Below are 14,832 nucleotides of genomic sequence, written 5' to 3' on the forward strand. Positions count from 1 at the left end.
CAGCTGGAAGGCTTAAGAATCAAGTAAAAAAAAAATACAGTTCAATGAATTTAAGCAGAATCAGTGCTAGTCACAATCAAAGTAATCCAAAACAAGTTTAAAATACCCCAACAAAAAATGACTTTTTAGAACATACCTAACCTCTTATCTAGCTACTACTGAAAAAGGTGTGAGCAAAAATCTAAAAAAATAAAAATCTAGTAACAGTACTTTTCCTGGAGCTTCCTCCCAGTCTTAGTGCTGTCGAGCTGTCTGCATTCAGCAGGAAGAACTGATAATACAGAAAATCGGCCTCATGCCCTTGTTGCTTCTGGTCCCTGGATTAATATTTTTTTTGTTTACTAAAAATACCCTACCACTCATCCCAGTATTCGCTGCTGTCTCTGACTGGCCCCAGTGTATGAGCCATTATAGACATTATGATCATAGCTACTGCAAATGAACTGGAGAGAGCAGTACAAGGATGCCCTCATTCAGCCTCTAGTCAGTATCCCCGTGTAATAAAACTCTGGAATTCATTGCCAGAGAATGTGGTAAAGGTGGTTAGCTTAGCAGGGTTTAAAAAAGGTCTAGATGGCTTCCTAAAGGAAAAGTCCATAAACCATTATTAAATTGACTTGGGGAAAATCCACTGCTTATTTCTGGGATATGCAGCATAAAATGTATTGAACTTTTTTGGGATCGTGCCTGAATTGGCCACTGTTGGAAACAGGATGCTGGGCTTGATGGACCTTTGGTCTGTCCTAGTGTGGCAATACTTATGTACTTATGTACTTAATGTCTCACCCCTTCTTTGCTACCAGTTTTGAGTATGTTGGAACCTTTGCTGTGGTGCTGATTGAGCACTCAGGCACCAGTAGGACATTAATAATTGCCTTGTGCATGTCACATGTGTACAATTTGGTTTTATCCCATAAAACAGTCATACTTCAGTAGTTCATAAGTTGTTTTTCAGTGCTTCTTTAAGAAACAATTAAAAAATATCTCAAATGTGTTCTCCGGGCTTTCTTTTTTTTCATTAATTGATGCTGTGGGTAACAAACAGATCTCTTTATTCCTCTGAACGGATGAATGTGCAGGCCCTTTCTTTGCCGGGAGAGTGATTTTAATGTCCTGACAAAAATTGATATTTGTGATTTGATTTTTTTTGTTTGCCATAGGAAACCCGCCATGCTGGGACTTCTCTCGCTCTGGGAGATGGTTCGGCTGGTGAACATGTTCATCGTCTTTCGGTTCCTGCGGATCATCCCTCACATGAAGGTGGTTTTCCTAAACCTTGTTGTAGAATTGTTCTTCCTTTGTATCCTGGGAAGTCTTAGGGAAAAGAGGGATTGTGGGGATTGCATTTTTTTCTGGCCCTTTGCACTGTTCCCTGTTGCAGAGAAGGTCTCTTATTGCTCTAGGGCAGGGCTGAACTTAGCAGCTCTGGACTGTTGTTCTCTGCCTTCCTGTCATTAAAATGATCTCCTTGCTCACTTAGACCAGTGTTTCCCAAGTCCAGTCCCGGAGTACCCCTTGCCAGTCAGGCTTTCAGGATATCCACATGGAAAGGGAAATGGGACTTGATATACCACCTTTCTGTGGTATTTTGCAACTACATTCAAAGCGGTTTACATATATTCAGGTACTTACTTTGTACCTGGGGCAATGGAGGGTTAAGTGACTTGCCCACAGTCGCAAGGAGCTGCAGTGGGAATCGAACCCAGTTCCCCAGGATCAAAGTCCCCTGCACTAACCACTAGGCTACTCCTCCACATGTATATGAACTTGATTTGCATACACTGCCTCTATTATATTTGCATACACTGCCTCTCATGCATATTCATTGTGGGTATCCTAAAAGCCTGACTGGCAAGGGGTACTCTGGGACTGGTCTTGGGAAACACTGACCTAGATGGAGATCTCTTTAGCTGTGGGTTGCAGTGGCTACCTCCTGGGGGGCAAAAAAAAAACGATGTCCTTTTGATCTGTTTCAGATGATGGCTTTGGTTGCTGGCACTCTTGTTGACCTAGTGAAGAACTTACGAGCTTTTGCAGGCATCCTAGTGGTAAGTCAGTTTTTTTTTAACATTGTATACTTGAAATCACTTTGCCATTTTCTTTCTATTTCAGCGTAACCCTAGAAAGCTCCCAGTCTGTGGTGGAATACACTAGGAGGACTTTGTAGGGTTTTATCACTTGGCCTGTACTTACTCTTTGCCTTGCTGGTACCAACTCTGTGCCGCCTCCCTCTGTCTCTTATCTTCTGAAGCTCTGCCCTCTGGGATAGTTATTTGTTTAGTAATATTGTTATACTGCTCTGGGGTCGATAGGATCATCAGAGCGGTTCACAGAGTTCTGAAGGAAGAGCTGGAAGGTCAGAAATACCAAAAGAAGCATGGGACCTTTGATGTGATGTGTGAGTTCGAGGGGAGGGGGATATAAATGTAAACACTGGTGTCTAGGCACTGGAGACTCATGGTATCCTACTTATCAGTGATTTGAGCGGGAGTTAAGCCAGTGCTTTAGGCCATATTGACTTTTGTGGTTAGTCCAATGAACTCTTCATTTGTCTGTATCTGTTGGAGTCCAGAGTTGCAGAACAGCAGAGATATTCCCTAAATGTCACACCTAATGGTGGACATGTGTGGAGCTGGCAGGACATTTAGTCATGATGGAACCCTTCCAAAGAGCCAATCAACACAGAAGACATAAGAGAGGATGGAGGTGATGTTACACTAACTTAGAGTACCAGTTTATCAGTAGCTGACACTGGTAAAAGGGATTGGTGGTGGTTCTTCCTCACTCAGCCAATAGGTGAGCGGGGTGCTTGAATGGCAGCTCTTTGATTGGCTGGAGAAGAGGTATCTAGGGCCCTTGGAACTGTGTTGAGAGTTCTGTCTTTGCGTTTTTGTTCTTGTAATGCACTCTTGTGTTTTTCTGCTGTATTTATTAGGGACTTTGTATGCAGTGTTTGGGCTCAAATGTCTTTGGAATAAGTGTACTAATAAAGGTTTTTCTGGAGCATCTTACCCTTATATGTGGTGACTGATCTCTTGATATTGGGCTCTCTCCACCCCATTTCCTTGTTGTGTTTGGAATAAGTGTAGACAGAAGGTAAAGGGAATCTGTTTGCTAAGTGTCAGCTCTGTTATGCCATCTGCTGGCTATCTTGTGAACTGCATGGCTAGTATGTTCAGTTGGCAGGTTATCTTGAGTAAGAATGCAAAAAGCAGGAGAATGTGTCACCTATGTAGGGTATAAATAATCAGTTCTGCGTGTAATACACATCAATCCAAAAATGAAAATAAAAACTGGATGTTTTGACACTGAGTTTTATCTCTAGTGATAATGCTTTTGCGACTGTCAGAAATGTTGCTGTGTCCTGAAAGGATCCCAATGTGTACCATGTCTAATACTGAGCTTCCTCCCCAGGTGGTGTACTATACTTTTGCCATAATTGGCATTGGGCTGTTCAAAGATGCAGTTATCGCTCCAGGCAATAAGAGGTACCCAGATGGCTTTAAAGCGTACAGATAGATAAGAGTTTTCAGTAGGCCAGATATAGCATATAGGAGTGAGGAGATTTTGAATGAGAAATGCAATGGGGTGGATAGGACACTTTTGGAAGGCAAGAAAAAAAAAAAAGGTGCTGACTGAAATAAAAAGCCCTGGAATTAATTACTTATTTTTCCCAACTCAATCTCAAGGTGCATTGCAGTTCAGGGATAATAGATATATTGTAAATCCAGGGACCCAAGTTTTGTACGGTAGGGAAATTTGAATAGTTACATGGAATTTGTCATGACGTGAATCCTAATGTATTTTGACTTGCAGTGTTCCGTTAAACACGTCATCAGTCAACAGCAGCAGCCAGTGTGGCACCTTTGAACAGCTGAATTATTGGCCAAATAATTTTGATGACTTTGCGGTAGGTCTTGCTGTTGTACTGAGCTCACTGCTACCTCTTCCATCCCCCCTTTTCCACCTATGGCTGCCATCGGATGTGTGAACCCCTTCTTCCTGTCTTTTACATGTCTGCTCATAGATGCAGTGAATACTCCAGTGAGGAGTTAGAGCATTACCAAGGTTTGTCTCCTGCCCTTCAGGAGCTGTGTGTGTGTGATGGTTTTGTTTTTGTTTGTTTATTTATTTATTTATTTTTGCTTGTTTTATTTTTATTTTGTGCCACTCTAGTCTTTGACCATTCTGATAATCAGGGGTGGCCCAAGGCAAGATGCTGCTTGAGGCAGGGATGAGATGCCACTGCTGCCACCCCTTCCAGTCTGGCATCTCCCCCTTTCTTCCTCCACTTCCTTCCCCGAGTTTACCTTCTTTTTCCATTTTCCAAAGAGTGGCAGCGATTCCCATACACTGCTCTGCCTTCAGCACTGGCCTCTTCCGTATTGTGGACCACCTCTGAGGAAACAGGAAGTTACATCAGAGAGGTGGGCCACAGTAAAAAGAAGAGGCCAGTGCCGGCAGCAGGGCAGTGTATGGGAATCCCTGCCACCGCCTTTTCAAACGTGGAAAAAGAATGTAAACTCGGGGAAGGGGGTGGAAGAAAGGAGGGGGAGATGCCGCTCCAGGAAGAGTGCAGCCTGAGGCCCCCCGCCTCAGTTGGTCTAATGGTAGGGCCGCCACTGCTGATAATCCTCTGTGTCCTCTCTCTCTTTCCTTTAGGCTGCCCTGGTAACACTCTGGGATGTCATGGTGGTAAATAACTGGCAGGTTTTCCTGGAGGCCTTTTCTCGATACACAAGTCCGTAAGTGATTGATTTGTTTGTTATCTGCGTGAAGGCAAATGTCAATCTGGTTTGGTGGGATTGATGGTAGGTGCGGGGATTGGGACACTTAAGGCGACTTAACTTTGAGGATGATTCATAGAACTTTATTGGCTTGACAGTTTTACTAGTGTAATATCTGCTTCAGGGTTTGATCAGTGGTGGACCAGGTGTGATATGGAAGCAGAAATCATTATTTTGCTATTGAACAGCAAGACAGGTGCTTACATACAAAGGGAATGTTTCATTCCAGGGTCTTCAGACTCTTGAAGGGTGCATGTGCCACAGTGAAACAGATGTGCTTTTTCCCTTCTCTTCACTTTCTTCTGTCCCTTTCTCCACTTAAGGAGTGTGTAAAGGGTGAGTGGGTTTTATTTTTTTCAATTCAAATGGGAGACAGTAGATTACATTTATAAAAAAGGAATAAAGAGCTTTACTGAAGTCTGAGCTTTTTAAAGATAAGAATAAACTTATTAATCAACTAATCATATCCACTTTAAATGATTTAGATATATTTAAGAAATCTTAAAATACTCATATAGGAAAAGCTAATAACAGAAGTGGTTAAAGGAGTGAATTATCTTCTTCTGCCTGTAGTCTCTGTTCAAAATTAGGTAAATTGGTGATTCTTCGTGGTCTAGATTTACACTGATGGTCCAGGACAATTTACTGGTTGATGGCTTTAACAGTCTGAGGGACCAATGCAGAAAGCTACTATGGGCTCAGCGTGCCCTTAATGAGCAGTCTACCTGCTCGTTAATGGTTGCTGCATGTTAAAAAGGTTTCTGCATTGAGGTTTACTCCTGTGGTAGATGTCAGCTCACAGCCTGTTAAAATACATGCTAAAGACCTATCAGCTACCCCGCAGCAATGCAAGGTATGTGCTGATATCTACCGCTGGGGCTCAATGCCAGAAACCTACCGCCAGGTCTGCGCTTAGGGTCTGTTTAATATAGTACTGATTTGATGCTCCGCATTCTTGAAGGATCCTTGTGCTTTTTTTGGCTATTTTGCTCTGTTTAGGTGTGGTTTGTATTTCCCTCTCCTATGTTACCTTCTCAGTCCTTGACATGACTGCTGCCCCCTCCCCCGACAGGACCAGTCTCTTCGCTCCCTAAAAAATATTGCCCTGTGGCATGCCCCCAGACTTGTCCTGACCCGATTAAAAAAAAAAAAAAAAAAAAGAGTCCCTGCTGCTCTAGTGGGCCCCCTCTCTTCCCTGACCTGCCTGCCCCTGACAGAACCAAAAAATCCCCCACCCCACTCCCTGGTGTCTAGTGAGCCCCCTCCATTTCCCCACCCCGACCTGCTTTCCTCAGTATTAAAAAGAAAAACCCACCAAAAACAAAAAATCTTCCCAATTGTCTAGTGGCTGGCATCCATAACCCTTTTCCTGTCTCTCCCTGGACACCCCATACCTGAAGGGACAGGAGTGATGCTTGTTTGCTCCTGTGATGCACCGTATGGGGCCAGCCTACCCTACAAGGGAGAAATTCCACTCGAAAAAGTAGAAATAATTTCTAAATAGGAATGGTAAACTTAACAGTGTGCAGCGAATGTAGTGACAGGGCTAATTCTCAGGCTTTGCTACTGATGTACATCTTTGTTTTGAAACTTTGCCTGCTGTTTATGCATCTTCCCATCCTGTTGGACCTCAGTTGTCTTGCTTATCTCTCTGCAGGTGGTCTAAGTTGTATTTTGTGGCCTGGTGGCTGGTGTCCTCGGTTATCTGGGTTAATCTGTTTGTGGCCCTGATTCTGGAGGTAAGAATGTTTTCATCCATAGGCTGAAGAGTTGGACACACTGACTTCCTGATACCTCGTGACTCGCACTGTGCTGAAACATTTCTCCAAATATTACACAATAGCACTTTTTGTCCCGCCTGCTACACCTTCCTAGCCCTTCCCTTCAATTTCTGGCATATGGGTAAGATGCATCACCTCCATCATGTTCTGCTCTTCTTTCGAGGCTGGGAAAGGGCAGCTATTGTCCAGTCTTTTTAAAATAAGTCCTTTCTAGAAGAAGCCTAGGTTGTAACAAAAAGGGAAGTCCTGTTTTTGTGCAGTGCACTAGTTTATCACTGGGTAACTAGGAAATCAGAGTGCAAGCCATTAAAGGCTGGGATATTCTGACAAGGGCCATTTACGACTGGATTCTATTGTGAAAGCTGATCTAGTCATCTCTTCCCCTGGCCTCTCCCCCTCCCTTCTGGGAGTACTGTTTTGACATCCTAAGCTGGGAATTGACCCCCCACCCCACACCAGTGGTCTAGTAGAATGCTAACCTCTCAATGATAACATGCCTTCTCTTTTGCTGTTTTGATCTGCCAGCAGCCTTAGTACCAGCAGTAAATGAAGAGACATGTTTCAGTTTTGTAACAGCGCCCCCTAGGTGTGGAGGTAGAGAAGGTGCTTATTTTTATAAAGACATATAGGTGCCTTTGTGTTTTTATAAAATTGTAGTTCAATGCTGAAGAAATCTTGCCTACATTTGTGGCACAGATGTTTGCTTGGGAGCAGGTGTAAATCTAGACACACAAAGTACATGTGTATTATTTTATAAAATTATGCATATAATTTGCAATTCTGCTTTTCCTCTGCCCCAGAACATTCCTGCTCTAAACTCACATGCAAGTTCACACTTAGTTGCAGTGCATGTATGTTATACAAGAGACCTTTTATATGCGTAAATCAGAACTTCACACATAGAAATGTAGAAAAATGAGGGCAGGTAAAGACTATACGACCTACCAGTCTGCCCATCCATACCATTTATTATCCCTTCCTCTCACTTAAAGATCCTAAGTAAAGGGTCATGGATTTGATATAATGATTTTCTGTGGTACATCCATAGCAGTTTCCATATATTATATACAGGTACTTAATTACCTCCATTAATGGACTTTATATTTACCTTCCTCCTCCCTCAACTTCCAGAATTTCATCCACAAATGGGATCGCAGCCAGCGGCAGAACCTGTGTGAGGCTCAGGTCGAGTACCAGATGACCGTGCAGCTGATGTTCAGGTATTTCACGGACCTTGCTTATGTTTGAGGGGTGAGTGAGTGGGTGGGTTGTTTTCCTGTCTGATGCCTACAGCTGGTCTCCACTGTACCCTGTACTGCTGAAGTTCGTCCTCAGTAGCCTACAGTTCCGTCTCATCTACACCCACAGGTTCGCGCTTCCCCTTTCTCATTAGTGTTCAGTGCACTGGGTGAAATTTTCCATGTGCTGTGCACCTTGCAAATGTGGATATATAGCCATGTGTTTGCTTGCCTTACTGTATTTTCATCAGCAAGTTTTTTGTTTCACTACAGTAACTTAATTCTCCCCTCGCACCCCCATGCCATGCTTTCTTTATCCTGGCTTTTACTGTAGAGAGGATTTGGAGGAGCCCACGGAGGAAGAGCTGCTGGAGAGGCTGCACCATCATCCTCATCTGCATCTGTCCCGATGACCCAGGTGTCTGGCTCTTCAAGCAAGCGAGCAGGGAGACACAGTATTGGATATCCACACCAGCAGACATCCCTGCCGTCTGTGCAGAAGAGAAGAGTCTCTATAGGGGCATCCATGTCATCTCAGGGGAGAGCGCACTGGGCACTTAGCCCATCTGTGCAGAGGAGAGAGGCGGCATTGATTGGCCACATCACCAGCTTAGAGAAGAAAAAAAACGTTCAAGCAGTTGGAATGGTTTGTTGGACAATCATTGATCAGAGCTATTGCTGCACTGCTGAGTTTTAGGATTTTATTATTCTATAACAGAAACTTTTGGAGGAACCCCCCCCCCACACACTTTTTTTTAAAGATGGGTAGGTTGATTTTTATCTTTTTTATACTCCTTTACTAGGTCTTCCAAAATTTTTGGAGTGCTGTTTTGGGCCAGCTTTGTCACTTTTTGGAATCTGTTTGGATTGGTGCTGTAACCTGCACAGATTAATGTATAAGAAGGAGACGCTGGGCGTACGCATGGTGCACTTCAGAACTTGTGCAAGATTTTTACAAAATTAGGGGAACCACTTAATTGGGGTGCTTTTTATTTTTGTTACAAGTAATGTTGTCTCCAGGTCTCATCTCCCTGGGTCGCAATGACCCTTGGTGTCTTGAATGCAGTGGACATGTTTTCCAGGATGTAACCACTCTGTGTACTGACCACTACTCAGCCGGCTGATGCAGATTCTGTAAATTGGTTCCTTTTTTTTTAAATTTTATGTTTTAATTTGGACCTAAGTAATGTCATTTAGATTTTATCTTATGACACCACCACTGAGTTTGTGTTTCTGCTGCTAGTCCATATCACTGTGTACAAAAGAAGTCAATAAGCCAACCTGATCTGAAGTGATAACCTTTTTATTGGACTGACTAAATACATTTCCTCACTTGCATTTGGGAGTTATACTTCTGTCCTCAGGTCAAAACTGGTGTGAAAATGTCCAGTTCCAATAAAAAGGTTTTGTTAAGTATTATTTTCACTCTTGAGACCACCAGCTGCTCACCAGTGGCGTAGCCACAGGTGGGCCTGGGTGGGCACAGGCCCACCCACTTTAGGCTCAGGCCCACCAATAAGTGGCACATCTCTGATGTGACTGGTGAGGCTCCTCAAGCCTCATCACCAGAAGACTCCCGGCATCTCTCCCTCCCCTCCCCCACAGGCATTTTGGCAGCTGTCAACTTAACCCCCCCCCCCCCCCCCCCAAACTCTGTACCTTTTCAATCTTTCAGTGTTTCGTGAACAGCGACTCATTCCCACAACGCATGCCAGCCAGAGCCTTCCCTCTGATGGCACTTCTGTTTTTCACAATAGTGGTACCAGGTCAGAGGAAAGGCTCTGGACTGGTGAGAGCAGTGGATATGAGTCACTGTTTGCAGACAGCGAAGCACTTAAGACTTGAAAATTTATGCAGGGGAGGGTGGAAATGAGCAATTATTGGTTGCCTGGGTGAGGGAGTGAAGGAGAGATGCCAGATGGGATTCTTGTGCCCACCCACTTTAGGCTCAGGCCCACCCAAAATTGGGTATCTGGCTATGCCCTTGCTGCTCACTATTGTCCGTGGAACTAACTGAAGAGTGATAGCATGGCTGGAGCTTCCTTTAGAAGCCTCATGAATAATTACTTGGACTGTCCAGTACAGAAGATCTTGGGGTTCCTGATTTTGGACTGATTTGGGGGTTCTACTTCTCTGTGGTGTGCATGAATATACGAGAGAAAATCCGCCAGCAAGCGGAGAACTCAAATGCCCCACGGTAAAAACAGTAATGTGCAAAAAGTGGGAGAGCGACCAAGGATACCAGAAACTGGAGGATGTTCTTTAATAAAAACTTTCATCACTATAGGTGAGAACATCCTCCAGTTTCTGGTATCCTTGGTCGCTCTCCCACTTTCGTGCATGTATATACATCATATAGGTTTTATTCTGTTGTTCCAGTGGAGAGATTGTCTCCTGTTTAGCATTCTTTACCAAAGTGAAAGATAAGTGACCCATGGCAGGGGTATCACATTGGTTGCATTTTTTTCTGCAGTCATGTATGCAGGATTCAGAGGCAGCTGGCAGCATCCTAATAGCTGCAAGAGGACATTTTGTTTTTAGAAGAAGAAGAAGAAAAAAAAAGTAGCCACCTTTCTGCTACTTATGTTAATTCTCTTAAATCTCCTAGTTCAGTTTCTATTTAGAGATCATGGGATGCTGAATGGACCCACAGCTCTGCTTACCTCCCTGTAGGAAGGGAGTTGTATACTGCAGTCTCTAAAGTCTTCTCCTGCAAGATTTTCTAATCATTTGCAGACTTAGACCATAGAGAGGGGCAGGATCACAGGAAAGCTTGTCATGGTTTAACTGGTTTGATGTAAGAACATTCAAGAGGCTCTAGTTTATGAAAAGAGAAAGAATCAGCAGGTGATATAAAACGCCTGTAAACTGTATTTTTATTTTTAAACTTTCAGTGCTTAATTTTTATCTACACACTAAAGAGCCTGAATTAAACCTGCAAAATGAAATGAAATGAACTTTGAGAGTGTCTTCTGATGTGTGATTTTTTTCTTTTTATTTTGTTCTGTGACATGTGAAGGCTCATTTTTACATAGAATGTTGGGATCAGATGTCCAGGTCGGGACGTGCTCAATTTTGTCAATATTTTACAAAAGGTTCTGCTGATTGCACAAATTATCAGGTTATGCAGGAGTGCATGTGCATTTGATGGCACGCACAGCGAGAGCCGCCATTTTACAGATATACACATGGGGAAAAAATTAGCAGCATGAATCCATCAGCAATTTTGAACTTTTCTATGCAATTGGTGCTGCTTCCCCTTGTAACTATCCTATTTTACAAACTTACATATGTTATATTACACCAATTAAGAAGCAAGGCCACAGTTTTTATTTTTCTTTATTTTCTTCACTAGGTGATTAAGGAGAATGACTTCCTTAATTTCTCATGTAAATTCCTGGCCAGAATGACCACAAGAACATAAAAATAGCCCTACTGGGTCAGACCATGGTCCATCTAGCCCAGTATCCTGTGTCCATCAGTGGCCAATCCAGATCACAAGTACCTGGCAGAATCCCAATTAGTAGCACTATTCCATGCTACCAATCCCAGCACAAGCAGTGGCTTCCACGATGTCTATCTCAATAACAGACTATGGACTTTTCCACAAACCGCTGTTACTACATCCTCTGGCAAAGCGTTCCAGAGCGTAACTATTCATTGAGTGAAAAATACTTCCTCTTGTTTATTTTAAAAGTATTTCCATGTAACTTCCTTGAGTGTCCCCTAGTCCCTAGTCTTTGTACTTTTGGAACGAGTAAAAAATCGATTCACTTCTACTCGTTCTGCACCACTCAGGATTTTGTAGACCTCAATCATATCTTGGTATGCTTTTGAGCTGGTGTAAAACCTGATGGGGATTTTTGTTTTTCTCATTAAGGGGTGTCCCCTTTGTAAAATGGGGAATATACATGTAGACGTTTGTCCCACCCATGTCCCTCCTAAACCACACCCCCACCACACTCCCTTGAAGCCTCTACATGCTGTAGTTGTCCATGTATAAATAGTGGCTTTCTGAAATCACCATTTACACGTGTGTGTATATTCTATGCCTGTAAATGCCACTCCTTCCATGTGTCTGCACTCTACTCTTGTAAAAATGTCACTCTTTCCACATGATGCTGCTTCCAAAAGAATACCCTTTAGATATTAAAAGTCAAAATAAGGGTCAATGAACAGGTTGTCACTGAGGGGCCCTTTTACTAAGCCGTGGCCTGCGGCAGTGCAAAGTGTGTCTTGTGGGTGTGCACAAGACCATTTTTTTACTGTCCTTGAAAAAGGGCCTTTTTTTAAAGAGGCTGGAAAATGGACATGCAGCAAAATGAAAAACAGGGCACTTCTATTTTCAGCCTGAGACATTACCACCATCCATTGACTTAGTGGTAAGGTCTCACACGCTACCCAGGCGGTAAGCATGCAGCACACGTCAACTGCCGTTTACTGCCGGGTAAATGCCTCATGGCAGAAAATAGAAAATATTTTCTACCATGTGTTTTTAGCGCACACCAAATTTGGAATTAACTGCCTGGGGCACGCACCTTTGTAAAAGGGCCCCTGAGGGCTTTATATTGGATATATATCGAGACATATTTCACAGTATCATTTTGTCCTTGTTTATTGCCAAGCTTGATTATTGTAACATCGTTTATTCAGGTTTGCCACGTTCACAGATAAAGAAACTGCAATTGAAGTATTGCAATAAAATTACTATAGCATGCTAAAACGTCTGATCATGTTACCCCTATGTTCAAAGAAAGCATTGGTTACCTATAGAACAAAGATTTACAAATTATTATTACTTACTTTTGAGGCATTTAAGGTGGGCGTCCCAGATTTTTTGGTCACTCTTACAATCCCATATACTCCAGCAAGAGTTTTATGTTGAATAAATGATTTATCGATTGGTCCTTCCTGGACTGAAACAGGCACATCTTGAATCAACAACACATAGAGGGGCATAATTGAACGAAAACGCCTATCTCCATGGGCGTTTATCTCCGAGAACGGGTCCGTGAAGGGGTGGACCGAACCGTATTTTGGGAAAAAATAGACGCCCATGTTTTATTCAACAATGTGTGAGCTGGGCGTTTTTGTTTTTCAGCGATAATGGAAAATGAAAGCGCCCAGCTCAAAAACGAATAAATCCAAGACATTTATTCGTGGGAGGGGCCAGGATTCGTAGTGCACTGGTCCCCCTCACATGCCAGGACATCAACCGGGCACCCTAGGGGGCACTTTTACAAAAACAAAAAAAACAGGTAAAAGAGCTCCCAGGTGCATAGCACCCTTCCCTTGTGTGTTGAGCCCCCCAAATCCCCCTCAAAACCCACTGCCCACAAGTCTACACCATTACTATAGCCCTAAGGGGTGAAGGGGGGCACCTACATGTGGGTACAGTGGGTTTGGGGGGGTTGGACGACTAATAAGCATTAAGCAGCACAATTGTAACAGGTAGGGGGGATGGGCCTGGGTCTACCTGCCTGAAGTCCACTGCACCCCCTAACAACTCCTCCAGTGACCTGCATACTGCTGCCAGGGAGCTGGGTATGACATTTGAGGGTGAAAATAAAAAGTTGTGAAACATCATTTTTTTGTGGTGGGAGGGGGTTAGTGACCACTTGGGGAGTCAGGGGAGGTCATCCCCGATTCCCTCCAGTGGTCATCTGGTCATTTAGGGCACTTTTTGGGGCCTTATTCGTGAAAAAACAGGGTCCAGGAAAAGTGTCCTAAATTCTAGCTAAAAACGCATACTTTTTTCCCATTATCGGTGAAATGCGCCCATCTTTGTTCGGCAGATAGCCACGCCCCAGTTCCGCCTTCGCCACACCTCTGACACGCCCCCATCAACTTTGTCCGCATCCGCGACGGAGTGCAGTTGAAAACGTCCAAAAATCGGCTTTCGATTATACCGCTTTATTCATTTTTGTGAGATAAACGTCCATCTCCCGATTTAGGTCGGAACTTGGGCGTTTTTCTCGTTCGATTATAAGCAGGATAGTGTCTTCTATTTTACAGCTCCCACTACATGGAATATTTTACCACTTAATATCTGCAGTATTACTTCTGTTAAAGAATTTAAGAAAACTATAACAACACGGTCATTTGAGCAAGCTTTTTGACTCATAGGTTTTTCTGTAAAAGAGTGCCATTCTTTCTTTGTCAGTTGTTTATCCCTTGAAGCATTCTTGAATTGATGTTTTTAATTTGTCTCTTCTTACCTGTTGGTTGTCGATTGGTGTTTATCTTTTCGTGTGTGAATGTTTTTCTATCCTATGATTATTGTAGTTCCTTTCTTGTTGCTTTAAAATCTTCATTATTGATTGTACACCACCCTGTTCTTTGTGTCACCATGGGCGGTATAGAAAGTCTGAATAAACTATAAACTTGACTAATGTGAACATCTGTGCCCAGGCTTTAGGATTTAAAAGAAGAGTTCACTCTGGGTTTTTGAAATGTCACAGCATCCAGTAGACGCAAAGGCTCTTGTCTAGCCTAAAATGATGCAAAATGGAATGCTTCTCTTTACTGTCCTGGGATGTGCCGTGAAGAGAGGATGGGTACAAATTCTCTGCTGTCAGTCTGCCCTTGTCCAAGAGCAAGAAGGCTCAGGACACTGGTGCAAGTGTCATTCAGTCACAGTGGGGGGGGGGGGGGGGGGGGGCCTGCAATTTTTTAAAATTAGTCATTTGAATCTGCCGAAGGGGTTCGATGACACAATCTAGAGAGGTTTTCCTAGAGGATCTGAGCACCTATTAGTAGCTGTATATAAGGGCAGTCTTTAAACATAGGCAAACTAGGCATGTATACCGGGTGGGTGGGGGGAGGAGGTTGTGTCATCTGAGAAGTATTAACTCCATAATTCCAAAGATAGACTTTTGCCTTGGTACGTCGACTGCTAGTAGAAAAAAAGAGTTGGATGGAGGAGACCAGAGTCACCTCTGCTTCTACAGGTCTGTCTACATTCTCTCTTCCCTTGTACATTATCCTCCAGTTGGCAGGACGAGTTGGTGAGTAGTGATATTTCTT

General features: G+C 43.3%; 1 protein-coding gene across 1 annotated transcript in view; it reads left to right on the forward strand.

Annotated features, from left to right (window-relative positions):
• Nucleotides 1-8,434, forward strand: part of TPCN2 (two pore segment channel 2) — a 47,006-nt gene extending 38,572 nt beyond the window's left edge. Inside the window, 8 exon segments of the mRNA XM_030200736.1 lie at nucleotides 1,161-1,260; nucleotides 1,977-2,048; nucleotides 3,415-3,488; nucleotides 3,817-3,910; nucleotides 4,663-4,745; nucleotides 6,445-6,526; nucleotides 7,700-7,788; nucleotides 8,141-8,434. Coding sequence (XP_030056596.1) covers nucleotides 1,161-1,260; nucleotides 1,977-2,048; nucleotides 3,415-3,488; nucleotides 3,817-3,910; nucleotides 4,663-4,745; nucleotides 6,445-6,526; nucleotides 7,700-7,788; nucleotides 8,141-8,219 — 673 coding nt within the window. The 3' untranslated portion in view covers nucleotides 8,220-8,434.
• The last annotated feature ends 6,398 nt before the right edge of the window (nucleotides 8,435-14,832 follow it).

This window comes from Microcaecilia unicolor, chromosome 4, assembly GCF_901765095.1.
Source record: "Microcaecilia unicolor chromosome 4, aMicUni1.1, whole genome shotgun sequence".
Classification (NCBI taxonomy): domain Eukaryota; kingdom Metazoa; phylum Chordata; class Amphibia; order Gymnophiona; family Siphonopidae; genus Microcaecilia; species Microcaecilia unicolor.